Here is an 11,330-nt window from a genome sequence, read left to right on the forward strand (position 1 = left end):
ATTGTGACTTTTTTCCGTTTTCGGAAAGTTAAAAATATTGCAACACATTTTAAGAATTTCTAAAGTTGTTGTGAAAAATTTCAAGCTTTACATTACATTACATTAGATTGGACAAAAGCGAAATACAAAGAGTTTAGGTTTAGGTGAACAAGTACTAAGCAAAATTCCGCGATATTGTAATAATTTTCATCACACATATTTATTTAATGATTCACAGCGCAAAAAATATTTTTTATCCGGAAACTCCACATTTTTTTAATTTTCCGCCTGTAATCGCGGAACCCATGAGGGATATAAGTGACGGATTTAAAAACTTGGACAGCGCACAATAAATCTGAAACTAGGCCTTGCAAATAATACGCACAGAAAAGATTAAAATGCAGTGAATTCTATCTGGAGCTCATATTACCATGAATATTCCGCCGGCAGACTACTGATGACCTACACCCTTGCAAAGGTTACTTAATTTAATAATTAGAAAAACACACGAGAAAGCAATGAAAACCTCGGATCGCATGCTTTGTGTAGCGTTCTCATATTCCAGTGAGATTTGCCGTAGGCGTATTGTAAAACCCAGACTTATTATAATACGCATAGGCTTTTTCAAAATGACTGGGCATATTGTAAAACTACAAATATTTCAAAACAAAACTAAAAATCTTAGGGTTATAACAATCCCGAAGGATATTAGGCTAATTGGGAAAATGGAAGTATTTTACAATTCGCCTGGTTCGATTTAGGCGTTTTATAATATACCTTTGCCTCAGAGTTATTCTAAAATTAGGGTTAGGATTACGAAAAGGAATTACAGTTCTGCTTCTGCTTTATTGTTACCATCATACAAAACATGAATGTAGCCTTTACACAAAAGCATAAGCTTGTTTGGTATTGCTTTTCATAAAACGTAAATGAAGTAAGTAAATGAAGTTCAGTCGATTGTTCTCAAACTAAATATAGGGAAGAAAGGAAAATTTACATTAAACCATTATTTGTTAACACAAGTGTTACTGAAGGACACTTGCTCGAACACATAACATGAGCTTTAAAACAAAAGCATTTGTTTCTTCGGCATTGGTTTGTACTAGGCTTGCGAGAACATTTTTTGTACCCCTGCTTCACAAACGTACAAAACATTCCTAGTGCTTCTCTTAAGGAAATTTTCTTGTCAGTTGAAATCTCGATGATATCGTCATTCTCTATTCCGCTGATCTCGTCTCTGGAAAACCATCAATTAAGAAGATCGTGTTTGGTAACGATCTAGTACACTCCACTTGACCATCGTAAAATAAACATCAGCCACTTTCGTAAAGAAAAGAAACCTTAACCTTATTGGAAACTGGCAATTTTAGAATAAGCCTACTGAGGTAAAGGCGTATTATAAAACGCCTAAATCGAACCAGACGAATTATAAAATACTTCCATTTTCTCAATTAACCTAATACCCTTCAGACTTCTTATAATAAGCCTAAGATTTTCAGTCTTTTTGTGAAATTTTTATAAGAAATCAATAAACAAATACGAAAATAACAACAAGTTAAATTACAATACAACTACAATATAGTCGATTATTTAGCTTCTTCTCATTCGTTACTTGCTACTAACCAAAAATATTAAATAAAAATTAACAATAATTCACCAGCGCTGATTCAGTTATTTGAAAAATGATGGACTTTAGACTAGGTTTAAAGAAATCACTTTCCTATTTTACCTAAAATGATTTTCTTTACACTCATCCACTCTCATCATTTCCCTAGTATTCACAAAAAATTCTATAAATAATTATCATGCAATTAAAGATTGACATCTGGTTGTAAGAAGAAGAGTCCTTCGTCAATTAATTTTAGATAGCTTATAATAAGAGGGCTTGCACTTACTCTTCGCATATTTAGAAATAAACGAAGAAAAATCATTCTTGAATTAATTTAAGATAACTTATAGTAAGAGGGGTTGCAGGAGTTGCAGTATTTAGAAATAAACACTGAGAATGCATCCAAAGAGGACGAATGAAGACAAGGTGAATATCATATGATTTATACGTAGAAATCGCCTCATGACCGTAGTAAATTGGTCGGTAACTCTTAAAGAACGGATAGTAAGGATAGTAGAGTTTGAAAAATAAAATGAGATAAACCCATTGCTTACTGTTTTACAGTCAGACAGGTCAAGAGCCGATAAATAAGCTTCTTAGGCAAAAGTAACTTGGTCGAATAAGTTGCCGCAATCACTCGAACAGATCTTGGTAATTATCGATTTTATTCTCTCTAACGACCATCACGTTTTTACACTGCATATCTTTGTACTTTTCTTTTTTAGGTACAATTTGGTGGTTGTGTGGAACACAGCTCACTATTATTGTACGTCCGGTGGTAGTTAATCTCGACTTGCACCTGTCGGCGCGAGTCCCAAAATACTGGTTACATAGCCACACCGTTTTGTTAACGTATTTTTTAAACATTCTGTATGGTTGGTCGTCAAGTATTATCTTGGGGTTTTTGTTACCCACATCGAAAAAAACTCTAGACGATTCCCCTAAAAAGATTCACCCTTATTATTAAGTATAGGCGCATACGATAACAGATATGTTATCTCCACTCTTTATTCATTTTGCATCATGTTAACTGATGTGGAGTTAAAATTCGAGCGACACATTACCGCCTAGACAATGAATAACATAAGTGAGCATAAGTCTGTCTAGATGCCAAGTATCTTTGAACACCTGAATGATGACGTTTATATTTTGCTTTAAAATTAATTGTCGGAGTTTAAGTGAGTCTGAAACTTGAGGGTACATTGTTTCTGGATTTCTCCTGCGTCCGATTTGAATACTTTATAGCTCAGTTGCGCCAAGTTAGAAGGAGAAGGATCCAGAACCAGTGGAAGCGTTTCAGACACAGTTCTCAAAAAGTCAACAGCAAATATGGCGAAACTTCGGTCAGAAAGAGTTCAAACCCGACGCAGGCGAAATATGGAACCTCTGTACTCCTGAGGAGATTTTTCCTCTCTTAACTCCCACTCGCTACGTTAGTATATACAGACATCATCGACTTCCTGTATAGGGGGCCTTATTAAATAACCAGGGGATATTTTTTTAATCTAAAAACACAGACTCACAATAAATACATTTATTCATGTTCAAGTATCTATAGCCTTATAATGTTGACTTTCTGAGAGAAACAATTTACAGATACTTGGCTGAGTTTAGGATCGTGATTGTGAAAACCGCTGACATATACGTCTCTGCCGCTGGTGACAAGTTTGGCTTTGCATCTATTTTTATTGGCTCCAAAGTATCTGGCACACATCCAGACTGTCTTCGTCAACTCCTTTCGTAGAAGGATAAAATAATTATTGTCCAATATGATTTTAGGATGTTTAGTTGCCACGTCAAAATAGATTGTACCTAAAAAGATCACAATAACGTTAAATGAGTTGAATAAGCTAAGTTAAATAGTTAAGAAATAACCAATCAACCAAGTATCTACCGACTAGTTTTTCAAATTACTGTAATATTTCCAAGTAGTTTTTTTTTGAGGTAAGTTTTTCAGGCTTCCTTTTTCTACTTTGGTTCTATTGAGCTTCTCCCCCGATAGAGAATGCTGTATACATTCAAGAATTTGGCTATATTTCTCAATATCCCATGTTGATGATTGTTGGGCTTTTAGTATTGGAAAATCTTGGAAGTTTTAATTAAGAAGAAAGCTTTTGATATTAATAATGTTTATAACCAAATTCAAAAAATGTTGGGAATGGATATTTAACATACGCATGCGCATGCTTGAAGGTGGTATACAATGTGGTGGTGATAAAAATACTAAGAGATTTTCCAACTTTCACTGATTCACTCCCGATGAAGTCGGGTGCAGTCAAATGTGAGGATGATTCGCTAAGTTTTCTTAAATTTGCGTTTTTTCCAATGGTCGTGTTTGGCGATACAACTTTCCGATACGTTTTGTAAGTTAAAAAACAGAGACGGCGAAAGTTTGACAATTTCATGGTATTTCTAAAGAATACTTAATTCAAAAAAAGAAACTTAATGGTCTAGTTTTTTGACAACACCCGCTGTAGCCTTTGTTCGCAAGGAAAACGCTCAAAAAATTAGTGTCTCCAGATTAGTTTTGGTTAGTTTAAATTTGAATACAGCAAACATTAACGAATGTCAAGAGAGGTATCAATATTAATAAATCTCTAGGTTTGGAGCTGATGTCACACTTCCACTTATAAAGTTTTCATTAAAAAGAAAAATCATCCAATCTCAAATATAACAAAGAATTTATTTACAGCTAAAAAGTGGTAATTACACCTACATAACGCATTCTACCACAACCAACCATTTAACAAAATTCCACCATTTTTTCCACTCTGGCTTGGGCTAATTTCAGTCTGGCTGGTGAGTGTTTTAAATATCTCTTAATTGCATTTTCCACTTCAAGTTCCGTACTTTCCTTAGAGGTTTTCTTTACGGATTCTACAATTTAAATAAAATATTTACGAGACTATATAGGAGGTTCAAACAGTGTGTCAAAGAAAGTATCTCGTGTATTATTAGTTTTAGAGAAAAATGTTAAATGCAAAAGTTATAGATAAAACTAAAAGAAAGAATCTAATTTTTTTCAAAGAAACTTTCGCAGCTTACTGTGAAACTATTTACAAATCTTCTGGATTGCTGACGTTTCGCCAATTATCCTGTTGACTCCTTTAGAACTAAACTGAAACTGGCACGTATTACTCTCTACCTGTTTCTATATTGTTTGAGGGGGGCGCCGAGCTAAAAGAGAGCCAAATTGGCGAAAGGTAAAGGAAAGATCTCAGTAGTGGTTAAAATTATTTGGTTAGATAGATTTCTATTGATTCTCGTATTTTTCGTTGGTGGAAGAATTGATTGCATGCAAAAATTTTAATTCCATTGAATAAAAGGTGATGTCCGGTTTCGTGATTGTGTTCGGCAAATATTGATCAGTTTATTTGTTGCAATCCTAGGACTTTCATGTTCGTTGATATTTTTCATCCGGTCTGTCCAATGTATTCTTTGCCGCATGCGCATGGAATGCTGTAAACTCCTGGTATCAGAAATTTGTCAAAGATATTCAGAGATTTTTGGACAAGTGGTAAATCTGGTTTTTACGCTATATTTCTTAAGAACTTCTGATATGTGGTCAGTAATGTTTTGAATGTAAGAAAGACAGTGGCAGGTGTGGGGGTTGCTTTCGGACTCTTTGTCTTTGGAAGGCGGTGGTGAAGTGTATTTTGTGATGGAACGTTTTTATCTCTAATGTGGGAATCATTAAGAAGGGATTAGATGCAAGCAGTTTTAATTCTGTGATCAGTGACTCCAATTGAGATATACGGCTATATAAACAAGAGAGTTGAGAACCGATGATTTTTAGGCCGGATGGTGATATGACAATGCATTTAGGCATCGGTCTGTGTGCGTAGGTTTTCTGTAAACAGAATGATTCAATTTTAGGATTGAACTTTTATTGATAAGAATATCTAATAGTTCCAAAAAAAAACGACAACACTTAAAAACTAAGAACAAAACTGCAAAACAAATGAGAACTGTTTAATTAAGTTTCACTTTATTTATTGCTCGAAATGTCTCCCACAGTCTTCGATATACGCTCTGACACGATATTTAAACGATTGGGCAGTATTCGCTAACCTTTCATGACTGACTCTTTCAATAGCTTCTTTTATCCCCTGTTTCATGTCTTATTTTGTTGTTGCGGGCAGTTTTATGCACCTGGTCTTTAACATATCCCCACAGAAAATAGTCAATACATTTCCTATTATACCGCCCTAAACACTTAAACACCACTAAAGAGACTAAAAGACGCAATTTGAAAACATTATTTGTAATCCAATAATATTTTTAATTTTAAGAAAGGCGTAATTTCTAAATCAATGAAAAGAACGGAAAGATTTTTTAACAAAATTAAACTTTTACTCATGTATATTTATTTTTCTTGGTCTATTGCGTTATTTCCTCATTATTTGATAAAGTTGACAAAAAGTTTAGGTATAAGGAATGCTTAATAAAATTAAAAGAGCAATAATAGGAGTAATTAATGGAACTATAATATACTTGTGTTCCATTTGATTTTTCACAATAATCAATATTTTTTATTTGGACCCATCCCGTGTAAACAATTCGAACTAACTTGAGGATAAGGATAAATGACTGTACCACTTTATGGTAATGGTCATAAATCCGAAAAAGGCTCAGTATAGACCATTACAACACTTAATAACTTAAATTGTGTTTTTAGACTTATCTAGAACTATTGCATTTAACGGTTTTTTTTCTAAAACAAATAATAAATGAGATATATTACTTTGACACAATATTTACACCGGTTGATCAAACAAAACACGCAATATTAAAACTCACGCACGACTATGTCCTTTAGTTTTAGTCGATTGAAAGCTATTTTGTTGTGCTTTCCGCAAAAATTATAACAAGATGCTAGCGAATCTGTAATCACTTCTTTTAGAATGCGATTTGTTTTGCCCGCCACCCCTTTACCTCCTAAACGGGAAAGATGGCAGATCTGAAACATATTTATCCTGCACTCGGCATTCTAAAGAGAAATCAAACTTAAATAAGTACCATAGAAGAAATATCGTCATTGGTTAGGCCGATTTCAAATGCGAGAATGTCTTCATGCGAATTAAACGGTAACAAATCTTTTAGTTCTGGATGAACGCACTCTTCACACGTTTTCACCCGATGATTGTTAACTGCCGCCAATATTTGATTATTCTGCTTTCTAATGTGAATAAGATGGGACAGCAACAAATTAAGTCCTAAAACTATTTAAATTGTTCTATAGGTCACGAAAAACAGATATTTTTGACGATAATTTTGGGAACAGGGCCACACCATATAGTAAGAAATCGAAAATTGCTCGAAAACTATATTATTTTATTAACAATACTGCTGACAATTCAAATCATTCACGCCTGACAACGGTGACGACTTGCGACACCATTGCATCGTACTTCGATTTGGCGACTATGTCGTGATTGTGTTTGCCTACAATAGTTACAACCCTGCCCGTCGTAATTAGCTTCACTTTGCATCTACTCTGTCTGGCGTAGTAATACTGGCAGCATCTCCAAATAGTTTTACCGACCTTCTTTTCGATCAGCAGAAAATCTTGCTGATCTAAAACCAGTTTTGGATTTTTGGTGCCCATTACGAAATAAACAATACCTACAAAAAAACAACATGTAATATGCGTTTTTGATTGAAGTCCTCTTTACAACACACACTATTTGCTATATCAACAAACGTCAAAACGGCAAAAATTTCATTCATATGCAAACGTAACATTTTGGGAGAGCATATTTAATAGTCTGTCGGGATGATTCCTCGGCGGATGATTGTGGATTCCTTTAATTTGAACAATTTTTCCAGAAGTTTTTACTTGGACTTTGCATCGTTGTCCCTTCCGATGGTAATACTGACTACACACCCAACTAGTGGTATTCAAGTCTTTCCTTCTCAATAAGAAATCGTGCCTGTCGACCACTATCTTGGGGTTCTTTTGTCCAGCTTCGAAGTAAATTTTGTCTGCAAGTGATTAATATTGTAAATTAGTAAAACGAACCCTTATGGGTATTCCGAAAAACATAAATAAAAAAACAGATTTTTGTCTGAAAATGCTTATAATTTTGCGATTCTTTTTTTTCCTGAAGTCGAAAATACTCAGTTGAAGTAACTAAGACAACAAAGGAAAAACTTGCATGTGGAAGGCATATTATTATTGGAACAAAATAACAATTGCAATAAAAGAAAATTGAACCCAAGTCGTTTATGTAGTGTGGACACTAATAAAGAAAAATTGTGAAATAAAGCATACAAATGGGTATTTTATCTTTATTGCCAAAGGTAATACTAAAAACTGGACGGGCAATTTTTTTTTAATTGGTTTATTTCTAAATGAAATCAAAACACGAATAAGAAGCAAAACAATTCAAATGTGTCGTTTTTGGCGTTTATTTAAATTAATATTAAAATTTTGAGCATATGATTCACAAATGGTCATAAACCCCAAAAACAATAGACATCACAAACATTTTGCAAAAGTCCAGTCAAGCGAAAAAATGTTATATTTGAAACTAGTTCCAGGATGAAATCGACAGAACTTACACTGACTTGAACAAACCAGTGACATTAAAGTCAAAAGAGGACGGAAAAGACATTCATAACCTAAACAGATATGTACTTAACTCCGCCATGGGTATTATAAACGGAGAACCACTCGACTCTCTTCTCTTTTAGCGATAGTCAATCCAATTGTTTAGTTCTAGAAATCTGTTTATTAATTATACATGAGTAAACTATTTCTTCGAGATCGAAAAAAATCACAAAAGCACAAACTTAAACATCAAAAAGTTCCGTAAATAGGTCAGTCAAAACACAAGCTCAAAATCTTATTGGAATGAATTAGCAAAGACACATGTTCTTCGATAAGCCATAATATGATGACAATACCACGTAATATAATTTTATTTCAGAGAAAAAAGAACCATCTGTGTTATATTCTATGTTTAGTTTATGCGCGAATGAAAAGTTATTGTAAATACGACTGATTGATCTGACATCTGGAAGAGCGAAGAACATATAAGAACAGAAATGCGCAAAAATATAAAGAGGTGAACACAAGAATAAGAAGAGAAATAAGACGAGCTAAACAAAGATGGCTGACAGAAAAATGCGAGGAAATAGAAGAGCTACAGCGGAGGAACGACCACGGTGCGATGCACAAGAAAGTAAGAGAAGTGACCGGGAAAATCAAAAGCAAACAAACGACATCAATCGTCAATAACAACAACAGATACATCCATGACCCCGAGGAACTTAAGAAATACTGGAAATCCTATATACAAAACGTATTTGAAAGTTTAGATACAAGAGACTATGATATAACCAGAGAACTAGAGACAGCGCCAGAGATTCTCAAGGAAGAAGTAATTCGAGCCATCAGAATGTATAAAGCGGGAAAGAGTGCTGGTCCAGATGATATACACATAGAAATAATAAAATTACTGGACGAAACAAACATAGCAATTCTTGTGAAGCTTTTTAATAATATTTACAGAACAGGCATAATACCCGAAGGCTGGCTGAAATCCATGTTTATACCTATACCGAAGAAAACGAACGCGAAGAAATGCGACGAGTACAGACTAATAAGCTTGATGAGTCAATTACTTAAACTATTTCTAAAGATTGTTCATACAAGAATATACAAGAAATGCGAGCAATATATCAGCCAAATGCAATTCGGCTTCCATGAAAACTTGGGAACCAGAGAAGCCTTATATAGCATGACAGTGCTTTTTCAGAAATGTAACGATCGACAACGGAAGATCTACGCTTGCTTCATAGATTATGAAAAGGCTTTTGATAGAGTGGAACATGTACAACTCATTAAAATGCTAGAAAGAAAGGGATTAGACAAACAAGACATCCAGATTATCAAAAATTTGTACTGGCACCAACAAGCGTATGTTAGATTCGATAACCTGGTAACGGACCTGGTGGACATCCAACGAGGGGTACGACAGGGATGTGTATTATCGCCCCTATTATTCAACATGTACTCGGAAAGCATTTTCGCGGAGGTCCTGCAGGAGGAAACTGATGGTATTAAGATCAATGGACGATACGGTGATCATTGCCGACACGCCGGAAGGACTCCAACGGCTAGTAACAAACTAAGTATAACGGGAGAAAGGCTTGGCCTCAAAATAAAGGTTGGCAAGACCAAAGTAATGGTTATTAGCAAATCTCGAGAGCCTCCACCAAGGATATCAATAAATGGAAAGGACATCGGAGTGGTCGAAAACTTCAAATATCTTGGAACTTGGATAAACTGCCACTTGGATCCTGAACCAGAAATAAGAGCCAGAATAGAAAACGCAAGGGGCACATTCAACAACATGAAACACCTGCTATATGATTTTGCACTTAACTTTGAGCTGAGATATAGATTTGTAAGATGCTACATCCACTCTGTATTGCTGTACGGGTGCGAGGTTTGGACGCTAAAAGTAAACACCATAAACAAAATAGAAGCGTTCGAAATGTGGACCTTGCGAAGGCCCCTTAAAGTCCCATGGACAGCACGTGTAACCAACGAGGAAATATTGAGAAGAACACAACAGGAAAGGGAACTGCTAACAATTGTCAAGAGAAGAAAAACGGCATACCTTGGCCACATAATGCGAAGCAGTAAATATACCCTACTTAAACTAATAATGGAAGGCGAGATTGAAGGACGACGGGGGATAGGGAGAAGAAAACATTCCTGGCTAAAAAAGAACATTCGTGATTGGACTGGCCTGAATGCCCACACCCTGTTCCAGGTTGCTAAGGACCGAGCGGGATTTGCTGAGATTGTATCCAACCTTCACTAGTGGAGATGGTACCTTGAGAAGAAGAAGAACATCAGTCAGGGTCGTCTTACCGGCCAATAATCGGCTAATTTTTTGCTCTTTAGCAGCAATTCAAAAAGACACTTGGCAGCAGGTCTAAGTTCAAATTGGAACAAATTGAATTGTATTTATTTAATTTCATTAAAATGATTACAAATTTAATTAAAAGACGAGTACTCTCACTCAGACTTAGTAAACATAGGTTGAAGAATTGTCTGTCTAAAGATTCTAGAAACATCTGCGTTCCTAAGTGACTAGAAATTTTAGTGCAAAGGCATCAAACGAAGTAATCGATCTGGATCAAGGCAAACATAGAGCAGACGAAGGATACAAGAGAGAAAAGAGGAAATTGTTTTCTTTTATGATTGGTATAGATTGGTATATAGTATTTCAACGGAAGCAGAACGACTTCCCCCTCTCTTAAGAAAAGATAGCAAATCCACCGCATGGATGATAGATTTTTAAAACAGTGTAAATATTTGTTATAATAGGAAATAATTCTTTTTTGTGGGCCATCAGCTTTGATTAAAATTTAAAAAAAAAGTGAAATTAGTATAGTCAATGACGACGATAACGACAATAAATTACTAATACTAACTCAGAATGACATTAGTTCGTCTTATTCAAAAATACCTACGTACAAATGTAAAAACGGCAAATAATTCAAAAGATTAATAATAATTTCTGTCGATCGTAACATTTTGGGAAAGCATGTTCGTAAATTTGTTCCTATTTGTTTTGGGTTCGTGGTTATGCGCTCCTTTGACACAGACTTTTCTGCCACAAGTCACCGCTCTCGACTTGCATCTCGTCTTGAAGTAAGCAGAACAAATCCAGTGGGTTTTCGTTTCGGTTTTTCTTGCCATGTTGAAATCATGAAAGTCCAC

At 35.0% G+C, this 11,330-nt stretch overlaps 1 protein-coding gene across 40 annotated transcripts in view; it reads right to left on the reverse strand.

The window, feature by feature from the left end:
- LOC132701449 (modifier of mdg4-like) overlaps nt 1-11,330 on the reverse strand; it is a 131,526-nt gene that overhangs the window by 71,329 nt on the left and 48,867 nt on the right. The window contains exons 4-7 of one of the 40 annotated variants that reach the window (XM_060669340.1): nt 6,608-6,810; nt 6,524-6,548; nt 6,389-6,472; nt 4,306-4,465 (exon numbers count right to left, since the gene is read on the reverse strand). The exons of 33 other annotated variants lie outside the window; for them this stretch is intronic. In XM_060669340.1, coding sequence (XP_060525323.1) covers nt 4,332-4,465; nt 6,389-6,472; nt 6,524-6,548; nt 6,608-6,810 — 446 coding nt within the window. In that variant the 3' untranslated portion in view covers nt 4,306-4,331. Of the gene's footprint in view, nt 1-3,125; nt 3,401-4,305; nt 4,466-6,388; nt 6,549-6,607; nt 6,811-6,895; nt 7,214-7,292; nt 7,574-11,330 lie in introns of those variants that run through there. 6 more of the 40 variants (XM_060669337.1, XM_060669336.1, XM_060669365.1 and 3 more) reach the window with 6 other exon arrangements.

The sequence above is a fragment of the Cylas formicarius genome, unplaced genomic scaffold, assembly GCF_029955315.1.
Source record: "Cylas formicarius isolate icCylForm1 unplaced genomic scaffold, icCylForm1.1 PGA_scaffold_4__25_contigs__length_36172078, whole genome shotgun sequence".
NCBI lineage: Eukaryota > Metazoa > Arthropoda > Insecta > Coleoptera > Brentidae > Cylas > Cylas formicarius.